At 42.7% G+C, this 27,529-nt stretch overlaps 1 protein-coding gene across 1 annotated transcript in view; it reads left to right on the plus strand.

The window, feature by feature from the left end:
• The window catches only part of LOC126281419 (uncharacterized), a 212,231-nt gene that overhangs the window by 170,480 nt on the left and 14,222 nt on the right, over positions 1 to 27,529 (plus strand). Inside the window, exon 13 of the mRNA XM_049980362.1 lies at positions 3,643 to 3,867. Coding sequence (XP_049836319.1) covers positions 3,643 to 3,867 — 225 coding nt within the window. The remainder of the gene's footprint in view (positions 1 to 3,642; positions 3,868 to 27,529) is intronic.

Genomic DNA, 27,529 nt, shown 5'->3' on the forward strand with positions numbered 1-27,529 from the left:
TACCTGCTGGCAAACCTCCACTACTGTAGTTATGGACTATAGGAATTACCTGGCAGAGGGGTTCCACCAGCTGTCAGATACATCCACTTACAAACCCTTCCATAGTGACCCCTTTCTGGAAATCCTGCAGGATCTCCACTCACTCCTCAAATCCTTAGACCCATTCCAGAACCTCTGCCTGAGCCTCTCTCACCTCTCATCCCCACCACTTCACACACTCTACCTTCTACATGCTTCCTAAAGTCTCTAAACCCAACCATCCACTACATGCCATTGTAACCAATTACTGTGCTCACACAGAGAGATTTTTCACTCTCATGTGCCAACACCTTCAGTCTGTTATGCATAGCCTACCCTCCAATATAAAAGACATCAAGCATTTTCTCCACTGTTTTCCACAGTTCCTGTTCTTTTACCTCAGCACTCTGCTCATCACAGTTGATCCCACCTCCCTCTATACTAATATCCCTAATGCCCTTGGCCTTGCCACTATTGAACAGTGCCCTCCCCAGTGTCCAATTGACTATAAACTTACAACTTCCTTCCTGGCTACCATGACCACCTATATCCTCATTACTTCTCCTTTGAAGGCATCACCTACAAAAAAAAAATCCATGGTGCAACAAAGGACACACGCATGCCACTGTCCTATGCCAACCTATTCATAATCCGCCTCAAGGAATTCTTACTAATCACCCTCACATGGTTCAGATTCACTGATGACGTCTTTATCATCTGGACCTCGGGTAAGAACATCCTATCCACATCCCTCCAGACCCTTAACACTTTCTGCCCCATTTGCTTCACCTGGTCCTCCTCAACTCAACAAGCCATTTTCCTCAATGTTGATCTCCACCTCAAGAATGGCTACATCAGTACCTCCATTCACATCATATCTACCAACCACCATTGGCACCTCCACTGTTGCTACCCATTTCATACCAAGAAGTCCCTTCTATACAGTCTAGCCACCAATGGTTGTCATATCTGTAGTTACAAGCAGTCCTTCTCCAAATATGCCAGATGTTTCAAATATCTCTTGTTATACTCTGAAATGAGGAATTTACTACCTACTATCCTTCCTCACCAACCCTTCCACAGTGGTATTGTGCCACCCACTGAACCTATGCAGTATCCTTGTCCATCATTATTCCATCCCTGCTCCCAAACACTTGTCTTATTACTTCTATCTGTGCAATAGACATGCTCCCACTACCATCTATTCCAGTCTTGTCACAAGCGTGCCTCATCTCATCAAAGGCAGGGCTACTTGTGAAGGCAGCCATATGATCTATAAACTAAGCTGCAACCAGTGTGCTGCTTTCAACATGGGCATGATGTCTAACAAGCTATCTGTCTGTGTGAATGGCCACCGTTTCCGAGAGAAAACTGGACCACACTATTGCTAAATTGCCCAACTCGATGAGCTTCATTTGAATGGCCTACACATCTGGATCCTTCATACTAACACTAGATTTTCTGAATTGCACAGGTGGGAACTCTCCCTATGACATATCTATCCTTCTTTTCCATAACCTCCTGGTCTCAACCTTCATTAGTCTCTGCTCTCCACCTACTTGCCCCTTCCCTGCTCCCACTCCAACACTACATATGCCTTCTATTCTGTCACCACACTTACTAATATTTTTCCCTTCTCTACTCCTCTCCTGTCACCTCTACCTTTTCTGCCCCAGCTTAGCCTTTTCACTCTACACCTGGCAGACCTATCCTGTGCCCTACCCCCTTCACACACACACACACACACACACACACACACACACACACACACACACACACACACTTGCAGGTATCACAACATCTTCCTCCACCCCTACCTTACTAACCTCCCTTTGTCCCAACTACCCATGCCTCCCCTCCTTACCTCCACCATCCACCCAAGATGGCTGCTCACATCAGATGCAGTCAGGATGCAGTGGTCAGAGACAGTGGTCGTATATGTGTGAGTTGTGCTTGTGTGGATGTGTGTGTTTTCTATTTCCAAAGAAGGACTTTTTGTCTGAAAGCTTAAATGTTTATCAATCTCTTCACTGTGCCTGTCTGCAACTCAACTGCTTTTCTATACAATAAGTAGCAATATATCTTCTTCATAATGTTGTTGTACATCAAGAATTATCTATATATTTGAATGATTGTAATAACACAGTGTCCATTGAAAGCTCACTGAGAATCAGTATTTAACATGAACCACAACTGCAGCAGAATAGATTGTATATAGATGACATGTGAGTCCAGCATGACATTTTGTAAGTAATAATATAAAGGAACAGTTAACATGAAAATACAAGTAAAAATCATATATACAATTCATTTACTTAAAACTATCACAACTGGAATCAGTAGGACATATATAATGTGTTACTTGCTTCAGAAAGCCAAGAATTTTTCATTGTCGCTTATTTTGTTGTATTTGCTGTATTTAAAATATTGATCTCACTGCTGTTGAAGCATTTTGTTCTGATAAAATACTTCAGGTGGTAGTCAGTTCTTTTTCACAAATAAAAAGAGACATGTCTCTGTTATGAGACAAAAGTGACAGAATAACCAACTTTTTGCTGCACTTGTGGGAGAAAATAAATCCCTGAATGTTGACTCAAACTTGATTTAAGAACATACTACACTCACTGACTTGCTGAATCTCTTACGAATAAGCTGCTTTTGTAGACTGTTGGACAATAAAAATAAAATACAACCCAATACTGAGGGAGTACATGAAGCTTGCAATAAGTATTTTGTCCCTTCTGTAGAGCTGCTACTATTTTTTGGTGCTACTGGATAATAGTACTGCTGTCACAAATGGGCTGCAGATACCACACCAGGCACAGAGTGGACCCAAAACACTGTCGCATGAGATGCAGAAATTCTACTAGTGAGTTCCTACACAGCCAGCCATGGGCTGTCACAGTACAGGCAACACAGCAGGAAGGCCAGCTTGGCCACAGCAAAAGCAAGCTCACAGCAAAAGCAGGCTGACTGCCACACATACCCATTGCTGCCTTGTTTTGATGTATGTAGTTAGAAGCAGTAAATTGGCAGAACAAATAAGAATCTAACCATTATAAATATCCATAATTTCAAACCAAAGTATTCACAGTCTGGCAGCACCTAATACAATTGGAGATTCACTTCAGGTGATGAGGCAAAATGGTTTTGCAAGCTGTCGCCATGAGACGTGGACTCCAGTACTGACACACCAACTACTGGGGCTGAGTCACTCCCAGAACCTTGTGCCTTCCAACTGGTGAGCCACCATGGGCTCACTTAAGTTGTAGCTGGACTACTGCCTTAGAGGACAGCTGTTTGTATCCAAGGCTGTGAAGGTGCCCAACAAACTGTACTTGCTCATGCTAACTGTCATGGCACACCACCAGTCGAAGTGGCAGGCTCCACTGCTACATCCTGTCTTCCAGTACAAGAACCAATTGCAGAGTTATTCTGGGCTGGCAAAAGTGACGCTGCAGGTGTCCCATGTCAGCACTCATATTCTGCATTGACGAGCCTTTTCTGGAGATTATTCATTCCATAGTGCCCCATCATCCTTCACTGTAGTCATAATTATCAGAGTACTCAACTTGTAATTAGAGAATCTTGAACTTAAGATCCTTGTGTATTGTACCTTTGCAGACGATGGGCAGGAGTGACCAGTTCTGGGTGGGGTCTGCCCTACTAGCAGTACCAGTTGTTAAGCCATCTACCTACACAGTATCTGTTCGTCTACCAAAAGCAAACTTTTTCCATCTTCTTGGAGATGGGAAGAGAATTTCTGGAAACGGCTCAGCTATAACAATGCAGAGCTTAAAAGCAGAAACTGTGCTCCTGCTAAGAGAGGGTCATGTGATACCTATGCAGGTAAACAACAAAAAAATTTCACAACATTTTGTGTGTTTGATTCCTTACTGAAGAAATACATCAAAATAAGCAAACTGGTTTTAGTGTTGGATGGTGTGTGTGTGTGTGTGTGTGTGTGTGTGTGTGTGTGTGTGTGTGTGTGTGTGTATGTGTGTTTGTGTGTGTGTGTGTGTGTGTGTGTGTTATTTTTTCCACCTTTGTATGGCATGGATCTGAATTATTAGTAATTTATTTATGTTTCTACATTTTTATGACTGACTACTCTTTTTGTGTTTAAGTATATTAGAGTAGCTTCTCCTGTCTCCGACTGACTTCTTCTTATACAATGAATGCTAAAGCTATTTACCTTTCTTGTTAACATAAAGATTGCAAGTTATGGTCACAAGTCAAACAGGGTCAAGTGTCAGCAATATCTGCCCATCTGCCCACAGTATCCTATAATCCATGCCAACTTCCCTCTATCTAATTGCTCCAGTGGAACATTTAACCATAATATTTCCTTCTTTCATTGAGCATACACTCTTGACCTTAACTCCACGTATATATTTGTATATTTTCATTCTGCTATGAAATTATACCTGCCCTTCTTACTATTTAATATTTACAAATGCTTTTGAGGGGATGTTTTTGAAATTTAGATTCCTTAAAACAATTTTTTGAGCATTTTAAAAGTGTGAATACAAAATTTGTTTTACATAGTTTCAACCACAGCAGAATTTCTATTCTACCACATCTCATATATACAGGGTTATCTTGACCACCCTAAATAACTGTTTGTCCAGATGCCAATTACAAAAGGTTTCAAGCAAATGTTCTTTAGCTGTCAGGGGGACATCAATCAGCATGATTACCTTTGTTGTAGCTTTGTTTTTTACAAAGATGTGAACAGCTTTATGACTTTTGTAAATTTTTATTCAGTAATTCATTTCCTCTCATAAAGACCTATTCAAAAATGTATTACATTGCACCATTCACTGAAACACAAAGTTATTAATCACATAATACAACACTGACTTTGACCCCGGGATCACAAACTCGTCCACTTGCTAGAGTTGTCAGAAAACAAATGCAAACCAAGTAAAAACATAACACAAAACTGACTTTAATTCTCCTGTACCACCGACCAGAAGTAGAACATTCAAAGCTGCTCAAAGTGGTGACCCTGGACATTGATACACTGGTGCACTCATTGAATGAAAGAATTATTTACAGCTTCCCGTGTTCCCTGCTAAAGAGAATTACAAGCAAGCGTGGTATGTTTGTGCATGTCCCCTGGAATTGTTGGAATATCATGATAGACAACATCTTTAATGCATCCGCAAAGAAAAAAGTCCAGAGGATTTAAATCAGGAGACCTAGCAGGCCAAGTAACTGTTCTCCCTTGACCAATCCACCTGGCAGGATACCTTCGGTTTACAACATAACGTGCACGCAAGGCAGTATGTGCTGGACATGCATAGTGTTGATACCACATGAGCATTCTGGTTCTTAGCGGCACTTCATCCAGAAGAGGAGGAAGAATTCATCTGAGGAAGTTGGCATACACTGTGCTGTTTAGACTACCATCGGTGAAATAAGAGCCAATAATTGTAGTACCAAGCATCCCACACCAGACGTTAACTTTCCATTGACACCAATGTTCCACCTGTCTAAGCCATTGTGGTTTGTCACTGGACCAATAATGTATGTTCCTTGTATTTACCTGTCCTTTGTTTGAGAAGGAACATTCATTGGTTAATAGAACATTGGAGAAGAAGTTCGGGTTGGTGAGGATTTGCTGCTGTGCCCACTGACAGAACTGTAAACAATTCTGGAAATCATTCCCATGCAGTTCTTGATGTAGGTGTACATGGTAAGGATGGAATTGGTGACAAGTAAGAATATGATGTATGCTGGTTTTTAGGAATGCCAATCTCATGTTCAAGCTGTCATGTGGTCACATGTGGATTCATAGCAACGGAAGTGAGAACAGTAACTACGGCAGCTTCATCTGTGCGAGTGCCACAACAATTGCGTTGTCATGGGTTGAAACTTCCTGTTTCCTGAAGTGTCGCAACAATATGAGAAAACATCTGTTGGGAAAATGGTTTCTTGTCAGGATATTGCTCTCTGTACAGTTCTGCTGCCTGCGTAGCATTTCGCCTACCTTCACAACAACAACAACAACAACAACAATAAAACAAACATTATGTCCTTGCAGTTTGAAGGAAGGACAGCCTTTACTATATGCCTACTCTACACAACAGTATTTAAAAAGAGTAGACTACTGTCCTAAATGTACGTGTTCATAAGAAAACAGTATTACAATTACTGTTCTGCTAATTTACATACCCCACAGATGAGTGGCATTTCTACCTTCTCTTCATTGGTGTACATCCTACTCAGGCAATTCTTCAACTGATGATGGTTGACAGAATGACAGGTGTGCACTCTACTTATGTTTACATTTGTCCTCTGTCAACGTCAGCATGTGGATGTGTTCCGTTGCTCCAAGTACCTTCACTAAGTGCTGGGAGCATCAATGTCAATGTTGTATTATGTAATTAATAACATTGTGTTTCAGTGAGTGGTACACTGTGATACATCTTTGAATAGGTCTTTAGGAGAGGAAATGAATCACTGAATAAAAAATACAGGGTGCCATTTAAAAAAGTAATACTGCTGTTCATATATTTTATAAAAAACAAACCTACAGTGAAGACAATCATGCTGATTGATGTCCCCCTGACAGCTCAAGAACATTTTCTTGAAACCTTTTGTAATTTGCCTCTGAACAAATAGTTATTTAGGGTGGTCAAGATAAATGGGACACCCAGTATATGTGGTATATATTCTCACTCTTCCCATTTCTGCTGCTTCTCATCCTCATTACTTTTGTCTTTTTATGATTTTATTTTCAATGCACACTCTGTAATCATTAGATTATTAATTCCATTTTCACTGAGAATTGCAATGCCATCAGCGAATATACATAAATCAGAAACTGACTGGCCAGCATAACAACAAGCAGGCTAAAGTAGTCCTAGACACAAGGTATTTAGATGAAAAATTCTTCACATAACACTGACACCTGCTAAGAAAATTTTTTTCAGAATTCTGCACCTTTTTTGAGTCATCAGTCTTTTGATTGATTTGATGCAGCCTGCCACAAATTCCTCTTCTACACTAACCTCTTCTTCTCAGAGAAGCACTTGCACCCTATTTCCTCAATTATTTGCTGGATGTACTCCAATCTCTGTTTCCTTCTATAGTTTTCACAGTCTACAGCTCGTTCTAGCACTATGGAGGTCATTCCCTACTGTCTTAACACATATCCTATCGTCTGTTCTTATTGTCAATATTTTCCATATGGTCCTCTCTTTGCTGATTCTGTGGAGGACATACTCATTACTTATCTTATCAGTTCACCTAATTTCCAAAATTCCTCTGAAAAACCACTTCTCAAATGGTTTGAGTCTCCTCTGTTCCACTTTTCCCATTATCCATGATTTACTACCATACAATGCTGTGCTCCAAACATACAGTCTCAGAAATTGCTTCCTTGATTTAAGGCCTATGTTTGATACCAGCAAACTTCTATTGGTCAAAAATGCCCTCTTTGCCTATGCTAGTCAGTTTTTTATGTCACCCCTTTTTTTGTCAATCAAGAACTAGTTTGCTTCCAAGGTAGCAGAATTCTTGAATTTCATCTACTTCATAATTATTAGTTTGATGTTAAGCTTCTCGCTATTCTCTTTTCTGTTGCTTCTAATTACTTTTGTCTTTTTCTGGTTTATTCTCAATCTATATTCTTTACTCATTAGACTGTTCATTCTATTCAGTGCATCCTGTAATTCTTCTTGATTTTCACTGAGAACAGCAATGTCATCACAAATATTATCATTGATATCCTTTCAACCTGAACATTAATCCTACTCTTGAAACTTTCTTTTATTTCTGTCAATACTACTTTGATGTGTAGATTGAACAGTAGGAATGAAAGACTGCATCTCTTTACACACTTTTTAATTTATCATTCCCTATTGGTGCTTGTACATATTGTGTATTTACTCATCTTACCCTATAGCAGACTCCTATTTTTCTCAGAAGTTTGAACATCTTGCACCATTTTACATTGTTGGATACTTTTTTTGGGTTGAAATATCCAATGAATGTGTGTTGATTTTTCTTCAGTCTTGCTTCCATTATCAAGCTTGTCAGAACTGCCTCTCTGCTGCCTTTACCCTCCCTAAAGCCTAACAGATTGGCATCTAACAGATCCTCAGTTTTATTTTCCACTCTTCTGTATATTCTCCTTGTTAGCAACTTGGATGCCTTAGCAGTTAAACTGATAGTGTGACAGTTTTCACACTTATCTGCCCTTGATGTCTTCTGAACTGCTTGTATGATATTATCACAAAAGTCTGATGGTGCATGTCACTGGTCTCATAGATTCTACACACCAACTTCAATAGTTGTTTGGTTGCTACTTTCACCAAGTGATGTTTATCCTTTCTGCCTTATACAATCTTGTGCTTTCCATAGAGTCCTTTTAAATTCTGACTCTAATATTGGATCCCCTACATTTTCCATATTGAGTCCAGTTTCTTAGTCTGTCTTGTCACTGGACAAGTCTTCCCCCTCATAGTGGCCTTCAACATACTCTTTCAACATATCTGGTCTTTATTTTATATTTAACAGTGGAATTCCCATTCCACTCTTAGTGTTACCACCATTGTTTTTAACTTCAGTGAAGGATATTTTGACTTTTCTATATGCTGAGTCAGTCCTTCCAACAATCATTTCTTTTTCAATTTCTTCGCATCTTTCCTGCAGCTATTTTGCTTTGACTGTCTTGCACTTCCTTTTACATTCCCAAGGGATCTATAGAGCTGTATTCCTGTATTTCCCTGAACATTTCTCTACTTTCTTCTTTTCTTGTTCAGCTGAAATATTTCTTCGATTAGCCAAGAATTCTTCACAGTTACCTTCCTTGTACCTGTGTTTTTCTTTCCATCTTCTGTGATTACCTTTTCAGAGATGTCTACTCCTCTCCAGCTGAACTGATTACTATTGCAATATCCACACCCTTAGTGAACTTCAAATGCATCTCATCATTCCTCAGAACTTCAGTATCCCACTTCCTTCCACACTAATTCTTATGGAGGATTATCTTAAATTTCAGTCTACTCTTGATCATTACTAAATAGTGGTCTGAGTCTTTATCTGATCCTGGATAAGCCATACAATCCAGTATCTGATTCTGGAATCTCTGTCTGACCACAATGTAATCTAACTGGAATCTTCCCATGTCTCCAGGTCTTTCTCCTCCTCTTTTGATTCTTGAAGAAAATATTCACTATTACCATCAGAAAGTACTCTTTTCCTCTTTAACTCCTACTGCCATGCCCATATGCTCCTGTAAGCCTGTCTGTTCCTTCTCCTACAATCACATTCTGTTTGCCATGATTATTTTCATTCCCCTTTGCATACTGGATTACTCATTCAGTACCCTCATATACTTTGTCTATCTCTTCATCTTCTGCTTGCAACATTGGCATGTATACTCAACTATTGTTGTGAGCATTGGTTTGCAGTCAAATCTGATGAAAATAATCCTGTCACAGATCTGTTCACAGTAGCTCACTCTGGGCCTTCTTTCCTATTCATAACAATCCTTACTCCTGTTATAATATTTTCTGCTTCTGTTGATATTACCTTGTATTTATGTGACCAGGAATTCTTATCTTGTCTTCATTTCACTCATTCACTCAGTGACTATGAATAGTGAACATTCACACCCCCAGCCCCATGTTTGCCATCATTTCCCACACTGTGCTTCTGGACAGCCTGCATCTCCCCAGCCTCCCTGCAATTCTGGTCATATGTCGACCTTTCCACGGGCTAACATGCATTCTCAAACTTTGAAATTTTTCTCACCCGTTGCCCCTGCGCCGGCTCCAGTCGAGCTTCTGCTACCATTCTCGGCACATCTCAGTGCCTCATCCACGTCGGTCTTCTACAATGCGTCAATCCCAACACACCTGCAATGTGTTGAGCTTCCACAACCACAATCGACACATTATGGTGTCGACCTTCCACGTTGCCACAGATCGCACTCAATCACAACGTGTCACCTTCATGCTACCACCCAAAGAGCCATTGCTGCCCCATCCCCTGGAGGCACACTATCCTGAAATACTACAGCAACAACAGCTCAATTCAGGCAGTACCATGACAAACTCAACTCAACCTGTTCTTCTGAACATTCTACAATGCTTACCAGAGCTATAACCTGGTTAAAAATTGTGGATGAAGTGTTCGATCATTACAAAATCGATGAGTCAACCAGGTTTCTGTGCCTCATCACCCACCTGCATGACCAGGAGGACTTGATTTCTGACCTGGTCGATGTCTCGGACTCATCTACCCAGTACACTCTAACCAAAAAGACAGTTCTATGTTGGCTTGCATGCTCAACAAAATGAGGCAGCAATACGGCAAGTGCTCCACGTCAAGCAACTAGGCGTTGACAGACCTTCCCAGCTCTGGAGACGGCTATGTGCCCTGGTCAGTGCCGATCTGTTCTCTGACACAGCTCTCCTCGCCATCTGGTCAGATAAACTATCTCCTCACATCCGCTTTGCTCTGGCTCAAAGGTCTCCTGAACCTATTGAACAAAGAATGGCAATTGCTGACAAGCTACATGATGCATCACTGCTCTATTTCGCCAGCCACTGCTTACCTGACAAGTCTCAGGTTCAGGCTCATTGCCCTGCGGCTGGACGCGGCCGGGGCCGTACTGTGCCGACTGTTCCCCTCGCTCCGGGAAGCAGTAAACAAGCAACTAGGACGTCACCAGCTCTGCCCACGGTCACGCCCCCTCCTGCAACTGAACCTACTGCGGCCACCGAACCTCAGCCACTGCCACTGGCAATGAACTTTCCGCAGGAAATGCAACCACACTACCCGTACTGTTACTTCCATGCACGGTTTGGTGAGGCGGCATGGAACCGCAGACCACCACGCTACTTTCCAAACGCCAATCGCTGGTAGGTGTTGCCTCCTGCACACAACATGACAGGCACTCCCCAGTGCTCCATTCTGTCCTGGGACGACTGGATAACTGTGGACAACTTTACATTAAAGACATTTCTTTGGGATACCGTTTCCTAGTGGACACAGGCGGCGATGTTTCACTGCTGCCTATGTATTTAGCATCGTCGTACATCCGCCCTCATCATACTTCACTGGAAGCTGTGAATTCAACTAAACTACAATGCTCGGGTTCAACTTCCCATGTCATCTCACTCTCTGCAAATTGCAAACTCAAGTGGACTTTTTTAGTGTGCAAAACTGACGACACTATACTAGGCATTGAGTTCTTGCGACACCACAAACTTTCACCGGACCTGTGTTTCATCATCATCCGTCCAAGAGTCACTTCCCATGTGCTCCGGCATGCACCCCGTGACATTACAAGAAACCACGCACAAGTGCCTCGTAGAGCTTGAAAACGTTGCTCGCCTATGCAAGGAAAATTTCGAGCTCTCCCTCTGGCACCACGAAACACAGCTCCAGCTGTCCGATGCAGCAAAGGAATTATAGACACTACAGCAAGGACAAAGCAAGGTCAGTAAGTGCGTTGAATCTGCTTGCAGTCCCAGCGATTGAGCCTCCATGTGTTTACCTACCGCTACCCCTCACAACTGTGCTATCAACACTGCCATAACATGTACTGACAGTTCTGCAAGCCCACACCCTCCTAACATGGCAGTGTTTGACACTCGGCCGGACACAAGTGCGCGATGAGCATCACTTGTTCCCAAACTGACGGCTCCTACCCCGCCCCTTGCAGACAGCACCTCAAACTATGCAACTTCAGTCCTGTGCGCCGCTGTGCAACTGCCACTGACAACACAAACAGTGCACTCGTGCAAAGTGTTTCGCCCGCGACCGTGCTGCCACAGGCTGCGCTCTCAGACAATGGACTCACTAACGGCTCACGAGCTCTACCGAGCTCACCCGACCACAGTGCCACTGCTTCGGGCCGGTGGCCATCTTGTCGCGTTGACTCCTGGGACACTTTGCCACCTTGGCTCCCGTCGGATCCGCTGAGTAGCTCCAAACATCACGACCATGCTTCGCCTGCCCCGCCTGCCACACATTGTAAACAAACCACCTCCCGTGCCGCCGGCAACAGTTCTGTCGTCACCAACGGCATGGTTCACAAGCTTCGCCTCATGCCAGGTCCCCCGATCTCCAGTAAACCATGTTGACTTTGTCCCGAGCGCCTCTCCCACCTTAAAAATCAGATTTCTGAACTACTGAGCTCCGCCGTCATTGAACCCCCTGCCAGTAGCTGGTCTACGCCCATACTTATGACTCTCAAGTAAGACGGGTCCTGGCGCATGTGCGGAGATTTACTGTCGACTAAACGCATAAACAATTATGGACACCTACCCCATACCCAACATTGCCGACTTTACCAGTTCCCTCGCAGGTGCGACCACATTCTCTGTCATTGATTGCAAACAGGCCTACCACCAGATCCCCATGGCACCTGAAGACACTGAGAAGACAGCAATCACCATCCCAATTGGTTTATTTCAGTTTCAATTCATGCCCTTCGGTCCAAAAAACGCAACCCAGACATGGCAATGCTTCATCAACAAAGTGCTATTTGACCTAAAATTCTGCTTTGCATATCTTGATGACCTTCTTGTGTTCAGCTCCTACGTTGAGGACAACATTCGACATGTGCAAACTGTTATGAACACTCTCACGGCATCAGGCATCTAGACCAACCAGGACAAATTGCAGCTACATCAACCTGCTGTCACTTTTCTTGGTTTTCGGGTCTCTGACGACGGCCTTTCACCGCCCCCTGAGAAAGTACAAACAATACTAAACCTACCCAGACCTTCATCATTCAAACAGCTCTGGCGCTTTTTGGGGACGGTTAATTATCATTGCTGACATTTACCTCAGGCTGCAGAGATTCAGGCTCTACTGATAGACGCCTTGGCACGCACCGGCACTTCTGGATCTCGGCCTGTTCCATGGACCCCTATTATGACTGACTCTTTCAGTGCCCTCAAAAATCTTCTTGCTGAGGCCTGCACCATTGTGCATCCTCATCCCAATGCACAGCTTTTCATCATCACAGACATGAGTGATACTGCCATCGGCGCTGTCCTTAGCCAGACAATTGACAGCCAAACTTCGCCTCTGCAGTTCTTCTCACACAAGCTCACCAATGCACAACGGAAATATTCCGCATTTGACAGGGAGTTGCTCGTGGTCTACAAAGTGATCAAGCATTTTATGACTGACACTGAGGGATGCCCTTTCTATGTTTTAACAGACCACAAACCCCTGGCTGCGGCCATTACAAACCCGCCAGCTGACCTGCCTCCTCACTGCTTCAGATACATGGACTTCATATCTCAGTTCACCACCGATGTGAGACACATAAAGGGTGCTGACAATATAGTTGCTGATTTCCTTTCATGAGTCGACGCCATCCATTCGCTGTTAGACCTCTCTTAACTGCCTAACCTCCAACGCGCCAACGAGGAAACACAAAACCTGATTTCTGACCCTACTTATTCACTACACTTCGTCCGCACCATCTGCCCTGGCATTCTGGTCAGATCTGGTGTGATGACAGTACGGGCATGTTACGCCCCCTCATCCCAACCACGCTCCGTCGAGCTGTCTTCAACACATTGCATAATTTAGTTCACCCTGGTGTTTGTGCATCTGCTCGCCTCGTAGTGGAGCACTTTGTGAGGAGAAATGTCAACAAGGACTGCCAGCAATGGGCATGCTCCTGCATCGCGTGCCAACACTACAAAGTACACAAGCACACTTCACCCCCCCTCGGCGCCTTTTGGATCCCTCCTGGGCGTTTCCAGCATATTCATATTGACATTGTCGGCTCTCTCTCCCCCTCTAACGGCTTGCGTTATGTTCTCTCGTCTATCGACTGAACAACTCGCTGGGTCAAAGCTGTCCCTCACCCCAATATTACAGCAGAAACTGTTGCTTGAGCTTTCATCAAGTCATGGGTATCATGTTTTGGATGTCCAGCTATCATCATGATTGACCAGGGCAGACAATTTGAGTCAGCTGTGTTCAATGAGATTTGTAATATTTGCAGCATCCGTCGCATCCATACCACAGCATATCACTTGCAAAGTAATGGGCTAGTCGAGCGCTGGCACCACACTTTCAAGGTGGCCCTTCAATGCCACGACTCTCTATGGATGGGGGCCCTTCCTCTTGGGCTACTCGGCATTCGTGCAATTTATAAAGAAGACCTCAAAGGCACAATAGCCGAGTTCGTATACAGCCAGAACATTGTTCTCCCTGGCGAACTTGTGAGCCCTTCTGCTTCTCTCCCTCAGTCTGACTTACTTTCCTTCGTGGACCACGTCACACGCCACTTCGTCAACCTCCACATCCCTTTGCTTGCCAGCCATTCCAGCCCTAAGTTTCACATGCCGAAATCTCTGGACTATTGCAGGTACGTGATCCTCCGAGATGACATGGTCCGTGCTCCCCTCCAACCTCCATATATCGGCCCGTGCCAAGTTCTCCAGCGCTCATCCAACACCTATGACATCCAGATTAAAGATTCAACTGTTACAGTCTCTCTCAACAGACTTAAGCCTGCTCATGCCGAGCCTTCTTCTACCTCCTTTCAGGCCACGACCAGGCCACTCACTGTCGTGGCTCACGACACTCCGACCACTTCCTCCCCATCGGACTTACATACTCGATCGAGTGACTTCCAGCTCCAATCATTGAGCTCTCCTCCGACCTCGCCCTCTACTTTGGTCTCACGCACTCCATCAAGTGACCACATGCTCCCCACATCGAGCTTACCTACGATCACGCCCTCGCTGCTGAGCCCTTCACCGGTCCCTTTGACCCCTCCACCATTGCCTGCCTTGCCCTGTCGAGGTTTCTCATGCCCCCCCATCTTTAACGTGCCCTCGCTCGAGGTGCTGTGCCTGTCCCTCCCAGACATAATCCATGACATCTCAATAATACTGCATGATTATACACTGTTCATCATGTGTTTCTCTTCATCCAGTGCTCATGACACAAACTCCGCTATTCCCTGCCACCTGGTGAAATGTGTTCCCCTCCTGCCCGACATCGACCTGGACATGCTTCGTGTGTTCGCCACGCCCACCGGAGACATCGTCGTTGTTGCTCCGTTCCACCTGCAAACCGCTGGCCTACCTGTCACTGCATGACCAGCATGCCCAGTATGACACCCGGCTTGCATCAACAACATCCAGGTTCGGTGGCTGAACCTTCCTTCATGACATCTACCCACACACCCACACAGCTCCGTGACGATGCTGTCGAGCTGACCATGGTCCGGCTCCCGCAGACCACCCCTGCTGCCGCCTTAGCCACTTCCCCCCCTCCCTGGCCTCTTAAGAGTACTCCGCACTGCGGGAGGGGAGGGGGGGGGGATGGGGCGAGGGGCGGCTATGTAGCACCGATGAAGTTGACACCAGCATCAAGCATCAATATGCATTTGCCTTTGGACTCTGAGCATCATCTTTGGACTCAGAGCATTGTCTTTGGGCTGTTCTGCCATGTTCAGTTCTTTGTGTGCCTTGCATGTGTTTAGGTGAATAAATGAACTACTGCTAAATGGGTGTTGTTTGGTGTAACCAATCTGAACAATCACCTCAGTTTTATATGGTCATTCCACGTAAGGTCATTCTGGATAGTTACTGCTAGATATTTTATGACGTATACTGTTTCCAATGGTTTGTCATCAATAGCATAGCAAAACAGTAGTGGATTTCTTTTCCTATGAAGTGCAATATGTTACATTTATTTACATTCAGGGTCAACTGCCAGAGCCTGAACCCTTCATCAATTCTCTGGAGGTCATTCAGCACAGTTACTATCTTCTGGCATTGCTACTATGATACACATCTGCATCACCTACAAACAGCCTTAAAGAGCATCTGACACTCTCTGCTAGATCATATACATATTTTATAAACAGGAATGGTCCTATCACTCTTCTTTGGGGTGTTAAGAGTGACGTGTTGAGTTTTGTCTGCAAGGAAGTCCTGAATCCAGTTGCAAATCTGCTCCGATACTCAAGAAGCTCATTCTATAAACATGTGCATCTGTCCTATGGCCCTTCTTAAAAATGAGAATGACCTGCACTTTCTTCCAGTCAGAAGGTACTCTTCATTGCTCCTGTGATCTACAATAAATTACTGCTGGAAAGGGAGCAAGTTCTTTTGCTTAATCTTTGTGTAATCTTATAGGTATTTCATCTGGTCCTGACATCTTTCCGCTACTAAGCTATTGAAGTTGTTTTTCTATTCTGTGATCAGTTATCTCAATATCTGTGATTTTGACGTTCATGTGATGATTGAAAGAATGAACCTTGTTATGATTTTCTGCAGTGAAACAATTTCAGAAGACAGAATTCAATATTTTGGACTTGCTTCTGTTATCTTCAGTGCAGTATGGTCATTGAGTGAGTGAATAGATGGTTTTGACCCACTTACTGATTGTACATAAGACCAATACCTCTTAGGGTTTTTACTCAGATTGGTTGACAAAGTTTTACTTTCAAAGTCATTAAATGCTACTCCCATTGCTCTCCTTATGCTCACTTTTGCTTTGTACAGCTTTTGTTTGTCAGCTAGGTTTTTACTTCCCATGAATCTGAGACAAAGTTCTCCTTGATTACAAAGCAGTTTCCTAACATGGCTATTAAACCATGGCTGGTCTTCCCCATCCCTTAAGACTTTACTCAGAACACATGTGTCTAGGGCATATTGTACGATTCCTTTGAAATTTTTCCATTTGTTTTCCACACTTTCATCCTCATGACCAACTATTTGATCTTGACTGCTCAGATACCCTGAAATTTGTATCCTGTCACTCTTGCTCAGCTAAAATATCTTCCTGCCTTTCTTAACAGTCTTTGTTGTAGATGTTATCACAATCTTATGATCATTGGTATCTTTTTTGCATTAATTTATTCAATAAGTTCAGGTCTGTTTGTTGCCAGGAGGTCTGAGACATTATACTCATGAGTTAATTCTCTAATTGTCTGCTCAAAGTAATTTTTGAGCAAAACATCCAGAACAATGTCACACAGATTCCTGTCTCTGGCACCAGTTTTGATTACATGATACTCCCAATCTATATCTGGCAAGTTGATGGCACCCCCTATTACAATGGCATGACCAGGAAAATTATTAACAATATTCTGCAAGATCTGTCTGAAGTGCTCTACAACTGTAACTCCTGACTGAAGTGATTTATAAAAGCATCTGATTACCATTTTTGACTGATCTTTGATACTTAACTTCACCCAGATTTTGAATTCTTTACTGCAGTAAACATGGTACCACCATTGGTGCCTAACCTATCCTTTCAATGAATATTCCAATCTGTACCTAGGATTTCATTGTCATTATCAGCTGGTTTCAACCAACTTCCTGTTCCTAATACTAATTCTGGGACCTTTCCTTGGATGCTCCTGCAATTTGCTAAAATCATATTAACCTTTTCTATCTCTGATCTGTGACAATGAATGTTCTCTTAGGACATTGTGGCTAATTTATCAGGCAAACTATCTTTGATCCCAAGGGAGGGTTTCGCTAATCTAAAAAGCCCCATATGCATGCCACACACACTCCTTTGCCCTAGTAGCCACTTTCTGCTTGTAGTGCATGCCTGACTTATTAACAGGAACCATACAATTTTATATCAAACAGCAATTTGCATCTGAAACTGTTGCAGATTCACCGAGCCTATAGTTTCTGCTCTGCTCCAAACCAGAGGACCATAATCAATCCTGGGAATGCTGCTACAAATAGACAGCCCGCATTCCACATGTGATGCTAGTTGCCTTCACCAAATCAGCTATCCCCCAAAAGGAGCTGAGAAAGCCCTCAGAACCCAAGTGGCAGGTATAATTCATGATGACATGAGCCACTATATGCAGCTAGTTGTGCCCAGTGCCTTCGATATCTACCGGTAGGGCCCCTTCCACATCATGGACAAGACCCCCTGGCAAACAAACTGAGTGCACGCTCGCATTCTTTCGCACCTTTCCTCCTATTTCCCTGAAGGGTTATATCAATCGCCAAACATTGGAGCTCCCAATGACAAGGATACCCGCTTTCCACACTTGTCCAGACTGGGCATGAAAATCAGCTGCTGGCACAACAAGTGAGGCATCCTGTGCTGGCTCAGAGTTATCATCAACACTGAGTAGCACCTTGTACCTGTTGATAAGACATAGGTAGAATCAGCTGTGTGACCTGCTCCCTCTTCCACTTCCAGCCAGTGACATGCAAACCCATCAATGTCTGCCACCCATTCTCAAGTGAGGACTGATTGCTCAGATGTTGCATGTCAGAAAATGCAGCAACACCAGGGTCTCGACCTCAGCTCCCCGATGTTGTCGCAACTTAAAGCACTAGCCAGAAACAAGTTGACTGTAGCCAATGCTGCTTCCAGCTGTTTACAGACAGCAGCTAATTCTTCTTGTATCTGCTCACAGTAATTACTGTCCCCAGCCAAATCAGAGTGTAAAAATAAATATAAGATCTCAAATGGTGCTTTGAGTTTGTAACATACACAGAATATAACAACAAGAATAAAGGAACACTTTAAACTGCTCTGCAGATTTCTCACTGTGTCCTGAGATGGCAATCTCTTCAACAGAAATACATTTCTCTACTGAAATGGATGTATCTACAGTTACCTGTTACTAGAAACTTTGCTTATGCAACAGCTTCTGCACAAGATAAGTATGCAAACTAGAATGCATTATCTAAAGCTATATGCTATGTACCAGTTCAACATTTAAACTTAGTAACATGATGTGATGGTCTGATATGGTAAAATTACATTAGAAAGCTGCCTTATTCAAGGATATGCACCAAGATTTATGCAAAAACACAATCTTACAGTAATTTCCTAACAACTAGTCTACACAGTAAAATAAACAGGTATAGCTTATTTCCGTGCAGAAGCAAGTAAAAAAAAGAAGAAGAAGAAAAAAAAAACAGAAACTAAACTAAATTATTGTGTATCAGACAACTGCTGCTTTGCTACTGTTACTGGGGCATCTGCTCAGCTCAGCATCTGCTATTACACTACAAGAGAATAAATATTTACCTTTCTTGGATATTGCAATAAGAAAGGAGGCTAACTAGGCTAAGAAACACAGTTTTTATCAAGAAGATCTTCATAAACCAATAGCTGCAACCATCAGGTGCACAGGTGTACAGTGCTGATCACTGGTACATAGGGTGCATGTCATCTGTGGCACAGTGCTATAGAAAGAAAAAAAAAAAAAACATCATTTATGGGACATAGTACTTCATAGAGCAACACGTAAGATACAGTGAAGTATAGATTGTGTGTAACACTCAACAAATTACTGAGCAACAGTAATACAGGTTACAGAACACTTGACATTAATACTGTTCCTCTGGTGGCTCGTCAGAACATGCCTGGTGGTCTCTGTAAAAGGGACTGTGAACTGCATGTAGGTGTGGTCTCTGAAATTGCAAGTGTCATGAGCGAAGGTACATCAGTTTCTCCTTCTAGTAGGTAGGAAAACCACATACACGTATTAAAACACTAGGCACAGAAAAATACATTGTACAAGAAAAAAGCACTGGTATCCAAAAAGCACTTGTACCATGGAAACAAGCACTGATCTCACAAGTCACTGAGATTACAAGTCATGGAAAACACCAATGATGGCTCTGACGTCCATTTCATTGCCCAACAATGGGGGCTGTTGCAGCATGTGGTGGACAGTCACTAACATGCAGGGGCAGAAGTGATGAGGAAGTGTTTTACCGCATCGTCAACTGCCTTGTGAGAGGCTGTAGGGCAGGACCAGGGATGGCGTCTCCATAGCGACGTTCTTTACTAGTTCAGTGGTTGGCACCAGAGGCATCAGTGAGGTGTCGAAGTCAACGGCCGTATAGGACCCAGCAACAGAGGTGGCACTGGCTGTGGTGTCAGGTGCAACAGGAACTACACTAGTGAGCTGTGAGGTGGCGAACACCTCTAGCCTGACAAAAAGATGCAAATTCTCAAGAAATAAACTAGGGGGCCATTGTTTGTAACCAAAATATACCAAAGTCCCTCAATTGTAAAAATCTTAGACAGGGATGAACAGTGGCTGCCATAGACGTGGACGGACAGTAGGACATGTAGGGAAACTTGTAATAGGCGTCCACTGCAATGAGCCAATACTGATTTAGAAAAGGCCCAGCAAAACTGACATGTAGACGCTCCCACATGTGCTTCCAGGGGGGAAATAGATGCCTGTTGGGCTGCCTGTTGCTGAATACAGTGAGTGCAAGTGGTGAGAATCCACATAATATCTTCATCTATGACCACATTCCAGTGGGACTGAGCTTTGGTGTGAGAGGCATCCAATGACTGACAAGCAGAAACTGGAGTACATTATATCATAAGGAAGCAGGAACCGTAACTGGGGGACAGCGTCCTCCATAGCTAACAAAAGAACCCCATCAAACACAGAGAGGTGGTACTGGAAGGAGAAGTAATTAAGCAAGGGAGCTGAGGCATGGCTTGGGGGTTTCTCCAGTCAATCATGCTGCACAAAAGAAAGGACCCGACTAAGTACAGGATCCGTGGTGAGCGCTGATGCTGTCATGGTACTAGTGATGGGAAAAGTATCATCCGCACTCTGGTTCTCAGAATCTAAATAGAGACAAGGTGACTCATTCTGATTGAATGCTAGGTCCAGCCTGATTGGAAGGCGAGATAAGGCATCAGGATTGGCGTGTTGCACTGTTGGCCAGTAATGGATTTGATAATGATAACAGGATAGGAAGAGAGCCCCTGCAGCAAATGACGCACTGCCTTTTCTGGCACAGAAGCTGAAGGGATGAAAAGAGCAACCAATGGCTCATTATTTATTTATTTATTTATTAATTTCATGTTCCGTAGATCCAGTTAGTGAGTCAATCACAAGGATATGGAACGTGTCAAGTTGTACAGGTTTCAATTTAAACTTACAATAAATACAAGGGCAATTCAATGCCAAATTGTACATAGCCTAAGTAAGACATACTATAAATACAGTAAATAAAACAGAAAGAAACTTCCACATGGGAAAAATATATTAAAAACAAAGATTCCAAGACTTACCAAGCGGGAAAGCGCCGGCAGACAGGCACATGAACAAAACACACAAACACACACACAGAATTCGAGCTTTCGCAACTGGCAGTTGCTTCGTCAGGAAGGAAGGAAGGAGAGGGAAAAATGAAAGGGTGTGGGTTTTAAGGGAGAGGGTAAGGAGTCATTCCAATCCCGGGAGCGGAAAGACTTCCCTTAGGGGAAAAAAAGGACAGGTGTACACTCGCACACACACACACATATCCATCCGCACATACACAGACACAAGCAGACATATTTAAAGGCAAAGAGTTAAGGGCAGAGATGTCAGTCGAGGCGGAAGTACAGAGGCAAAGAAGTTGTTGAAAGACAGGTGAGGTATGAGCGGCGGCAACTTGAAATTAGCGGAGGTTGAGGCCTGGTGGATATCGAGAAGAGAGGATATACTGAAGGGCGAGTTCCCATCTCCGGAGTTCAGATAGGTTGGTGTTGGTGGGAAGTATCCAGATAACTCGGACGGTGTAACACTGTGCCAAGATGTGCTGGCCGTGCATCAAGGCATGTTTAGCCACAGGGTGATCCTCATTACCAACAAACACTGTCTGCCTGTGTCCATTCATGCGAATGGACAGTTTGTTGCTGGTCATTCCCACATAGAAAGCATCACAGTGCAGGCAGGTCAGTTGGTAAATCACGTGGGTGCTTTCACATGTGGCTCTCCCTTTGATTGTGTACACCTTCCGGGTTACAGGACTGGAGTAGGTGGTGGTGGGAGGGTGCATAGGACAGGTTTTACACCGGGGGCGGTTGCAAGGGTAGGAGCCAGAGGGTAGGGGAGGTGGTTTGGGGATTTCATAGGGATGAACCAAGAGGTTATGAAGGTTAGGTGGACGGCGGAAAGACACTCTTGGTGGAGTGGGGAGGATTTCATGAAGGATGGATCTCATTTCGGGGCAGGATTTTAGGAAGTCGTATCCCTGCTGGAGAGCCACATTCAGAGTCTGATCCAGTCCCGGGAAGTATTCTGTTACAAGTGGGGCACTTTTGGGGTTCTTCTGTGAGAGGTTCTGGGTTTGAGGGGATGAGGAAGTGGCTCTGGTTATCTGCTTCTGTACCAGGTTGGGAGGGTAGTTGCGGGATGCGAAAGCTGTTTTCAGGTTGTTGGTGTAATGGTCGAGGGATTCAGGACTGGAGCAGATTCGTTTGCCACGAAGGCCTAGGCTTTCATTTTTCCCTCTCCTTCCTTCCTTCCTGACGAAGCAACTGCCAGTTGCGAAAGCTCGAATTCTGTGTGTGTGTTTGTGTGTTTTGTTCATGTGCCTGTCTGCCGGCGCTTTCCCGCTTGGTAAGTCTTGGAATCTTTGTTTTTAATATATAAATACAGTAATATATACAATGTCAGCTAAATAACATAACAACTATTTAACAGAAAAAAGTTTCAAATAAAGGTTACAAATAAGAGCACAAGGTTAAATCAGACATTAGGCCTACATGAGTAAATACAGGTACAGCCAATTTGTTGTTGCAAAAACTGTGATTATGCTCAAATGCTCAATAAAATCAATTGAACTAGTTCTAGACACATTAAGTTTAGTAATGATGTACACTTTCTTTCAAATATTCATCCACAGTATAAAAACATCTCTCTGTCAGGTAATCTTTGAGAACTTGTTTAAATTTTGGCAGTTCTGTATGAACACATTTGATATGTAGTGGGAGAGCATCGAACAGCTTAATGCTGGAGTAGTAAACTCCTTTTTGTACCAGAGTGAGATGTTTCATTTTGACATGTAGATTGTTTTTGTTTCTGGTGTTATAGCCATGGAATTTACTGTTGTCTTGGTAGATAGAATAATTTTTGCACACAAAGGTCAGCAAGGAAAAAATATACTGTGAGGCAGTTGTTAGGATACCTATCTTTCGAAACAAGTGCCTGCAAGTGTATCTTTGATGGACCCCATACATTATTCTGATTGCTTTTTTTTGGACGGTGAAAACTTTTTTTGCAAGTGGTTGGTTCCCCCAGAACATGATAGCATATGACATCAATGAGTGGAAGTAGCCAAAGTAGGCAACCTTAATGGCGTCAACTTCAGCCACTGAAGAAATTACCCATAATGCAAATGTTGCCGAGCTAAGTTTCTTACATAGATGTAGAATGTGAACTGACCAATTACATTTACTGTCTATATAAGCACCCAGGAATTTTGTATCTTCAACTTTCTGCATTGGTTGATCTCTACATTTTATGTTAATTTCATTGAGATTACTTTGTGATGTATGGAACCTCATATAATGAGTTTTATTTGCATTGAGTGAGAGACCATTTGAGGAGAACCAATTTAAGATGTCATTAAAGACAGTATTTGTAGTTTGTTCAAGATTGTGATCTATAAAAGCATCAATTAGAATTGTGGTATCATCAGCGAACAGAGGAAATTTGCTGTTTGTCTCAGAACGAAGAGGAAGATCATTGTTGAAGATGAGGAACAGCAATGGGCCCAAAACGGAGCCTTGAGGCACCCCACATGTTATTGTGCCCCACTCAGACGAGGTAGGTTTTCCAGAAGAGCCATTTAGCATTACTGTCTGCTTCCGATCCTTCAGATACGATTGCAGCCACAAGCCAACAGTACCACCTAAACCATAGTATTCTGCCTTTTTCAAAAGAATTTGGTGGTTTACACAGTCAAAGGCTTTCGTAAGATCACAAAAAATACCCACTGGAGACATTTTTTTGTTAATGGCTTCCAAAACTTGGTTGCTGAAAGAGAATATTGCCTGTTCGGTACAAAGACCAGCACGAAAACCAAACTGATTTTTGCTTAAGATACTGTGGAAGTGTATGAGTTTCTCAAGAATTTTCGAGAAGGTAGTTAATAGGGATATTGGGCGATAGTTTGTTACATCGTTTTTATCACCTTTTTTAAAGAGAGGAATCACTACAATTTTAGTCAGTCAGGGACAATCCCTTCTTGTAGGGATGTATTGTATATGTTGCATAAGACGGGACTAACAAATTTATAAGTGTTTTAGTATTGTACTAGAAATATTGTCCACACCAGCAGAATTTTTATTTTTTAATGATCTGATTACTCTTATGACTTCGCTTACAGTGACTGGAGGTAAAGATAACTGTGGGATTCTGTTGCTAATAGCTTTCTGTAGGAGGGACAATGATTCTTCCATAGAACTATTACAGCCTGTCTTCTCTGCTGCTCTCAAAAAGTGGTTATTAAATATTTCTGCAACCAACTCAGGTTTCTTTATGATACTGTCCCCTGTTATAATCTCTACCTGAGACATGTTCTCTGTTTTCCTGCCAGTTTCCCTCTTTATTACATTCCAAATAGTTTTAATTTTATTTTCTGAGCTTTCAATTTCTGATTTTATGCACATACTTTTAGATTTATTTATAACCTTCTTGAGAATGCTACAGTAAAGTTTGTAGTGTTGTCGTTTCTTTGAATCATTACAAATCCTGAGAGAACTGTATAACATCCTCTTTGTTCTACATGATGTTATTATCCCTGTAGTGATCCAAGACTTCTTGGCATTGCCTGTATAACTATTTCTAACTATTTTTTTTGGGAAAGATGGACTCAAATAAAGACATAAATTCATTTAAAAATGAATTGTACTTTTTGTTTACATCTGTTTCCCTATATACTGGGCTCCAATCTATCTCTTTTAGGCTGTCATTGAATTTCATAAGGCCCTCTTCATTTATTATCCTAAAAAGATTTCCAGGAATGCTCAGGACTGTTGCACACACTGATGTATTTGAGCCTAAGTAATTGACCACCATGATCAGAAAGGCCAAGGACTGGATGTACAGTGATATCATTGCATTTAGACTTATCTATAAATATATTATCTATCAGACTTTTACTGTTAACAGTAACCTTAGTTGGGAAATCTACAATTGCCATCAGATTATAAGACTCCATTAAATGTACTAAATCAGCTTTACTATTGCTCTCATTTAGGAAATCAACATTAAAGTCACCAGTAATTATTAAGTTCTTGGACTTTGAGTACAGTTTGGATAATAAAGAATCTAAGTGCTTAAGAAATACATTCAATTTCCCTGAGGGAGATCTATACAGTGCTAACACTATAACCGCGATGTCATTTACAGTAATCTCAACGCCACATACTTCAATTTGTTGCTCTATACAATGGCTCTTTAAATCTAATGCATTGTAAGATATGTTGTTTTTCACATAAATTACCACTCCACCTTTTTCCATGATGGTTCTAGAGTAATGCACTGCCTGACAGTAACCGCTTAGCTGCAACCTTTCAATATCTTTCACATGATGTTCACTAAAACATAATACATCAGTATCTTTTATTCCTTGTGGTTCCTCTAACAGAACAGTAATGTCATTTACTTTATTACTAAGTCCTCCCACATTCTGGTGAAAAATTGTCATTGCTTTGGAGTTAGATGCAGATGTAAACTTTTGCCTAAAAAATTATCTGAAGCTACACAAGCAGTACATTCATTACTAACAATTTCCTGAAATATTTGAGATTGAAACTGAGTCTGACTTGATGGCTGGAGCCATTTAAGTGCGATTAGTTCCAACTTTGGGGTACATTTGTGGGCATCTTCCATTATTTTTGTTTTTAAAAGGGTACCTAATTCTTTTTTTTCCTGATCTGTTCAGGTGCATACCGTGTCTTGTAAATAATTCTCGTCCAAAACTGCTTATATCTACAACACAAGTATTGTTAAAACGCTGCTGTATGGGCGTTAAAGTCTTAGAAGCACAAACAATGGGTTGTTCATTGCTGCCCACGTATTTGTGCACCAGCTCTTCCTAAGAGCCATCTGTAGCCAACATGAGATGCTGACCTGGCTGAAAATTGGCCAGACACAGGGCAGATTGAAGCTTAGATTTAAGCGAAATGAATGCTCAGTCAGCTGGGGATCAGAAAAAAGCACATTTTTACACAATATCACTTGCAGAGGCTGAGCCACAGTGATTGGGCCTGGCAAAAACTTACGCTTGCAACTTTACCTAGAAATGTCTGCAGTTCCTTAACAGGCATCAGCTATACCAAAGCCACAATTGTACTCAATTGTTGGCTGAAAAAATTGAGATTTGATAAGTCTACACTTGAGACCTGCAGACTGCAAAACAGAAAACAACAATCAGAGGTTTCTAAGGTAGTCTGAGATGGAAGAACTCGAAACAGTGATGTTGTCAAAGTAATTGATGCTGTGGACCACAGAGGCTATGAGCTGTCCTAAAACATGCTGAAAAACTGCAGGTGTGGTAGTGATACCAAAAGGCAAATGCTGATTTCGGTATAGGCCAAAAGGTGTATTGACAACAAGAAGGTGCCTAGTTGCTTCACCCAAGGGGAGCTGGAGGTATGCTTCCAACAAAGAAGTGGCCACCTGATAATTTTATGAGCAACTCACCAGGATGGGGCAAAGGGTATGCTTCCAACAAAGTAGTGGCCACCTGATAATTTTATGAGCAACTCACCAGGATGGGGCAAAGGGTATGTATCTATTATGGACAATACCTTAATCATAACAATGAAGTTGCCGCAGAGGTGAAGCTTACCCATCGGCTTCTTAATGAAGACGAGTGGTGTAGGCCATTCACTGGAGGAAATAGGCTGAATGACATCAAGCAATGTCAAATGGTCTAATTCAGCCTTGACAGAGTCACACAACATGACAGGCACCTGCTGTGCCCAAAAGAAATGAGAGCGGGCAAGCTTTTTGATGGTAATGTGGGCCTGAAAACTGGTAATACAGCCAAGACCAGGAAAAAACAAAGATCTTTCTTTATTCACTTCAGAGGTACACTAAAATGAACACATATACAATACATACAAAGAAAACTATACAGTATTCATCCAGAACTGGGCAACTTTGATAGCATTGGGTGCTGCAGACTTTAAGTTCTTCATGCTACAGCTGGTTGGGCATGAGTTAATTTGAAGAGATGCTGGGTTGTCTGAAATTCACTGCGTTTGCACAGTGTTGTGTTAGCAGTTCCATTTAAGGCATGAGTTACAGTTGAAGAGATGCCGGGTTGTCTGTAATTCACCGCATTCGCACAGTGTTGTGTTAGCAGTTCCATTTAAGGAGATTGTCCCTCAATCTTGCGACTTCAGTCTGTAGTCTGTTCAAGGACTTCCAGATGACCCCGGTCTCCATGTGTCCAGGTGGCAGTGATTCTTGTGATATCATCCAGTTTGACAGGTGCTGGCATCTTTCTTTCCACTTGGTGAGTCAGGTAGCCACAGCTGATCCTTCTAAGGACTGTGAAGTTGTTAGGAAACTCTTCCTGGACTTCAGTCTTGGCTTGGCAGGTTGATGTCCAAAGAGTGGACGTGAGGTCACTGTATTTGATTTATGCTTATCAATGTTAGCAGCAACCTCTCTTCTGATGTTACATGGAGCAATCCCAGCGAGACACTGAACTTTGTCCATAGTGGTTGGCCTTAGGCAGCCTGTAATGATCCTACAGCT

This window comes from Schistocerca gregaria, chromosome 7 (assembly GCF_023897955.1).
Source record: "Schistocerca gregaria isolate iqSchGreg1 chromosome 7, iqSchGreg1.2, whole genome shotgun sequence".
NCBI classification, from domain to species: domain Eukaryota; kingdom Metazoa; phylum Arthropoda; class Insecta; order Orthoptera; family Acrididae; genus Schistocerca; species Schistocerca gregaria.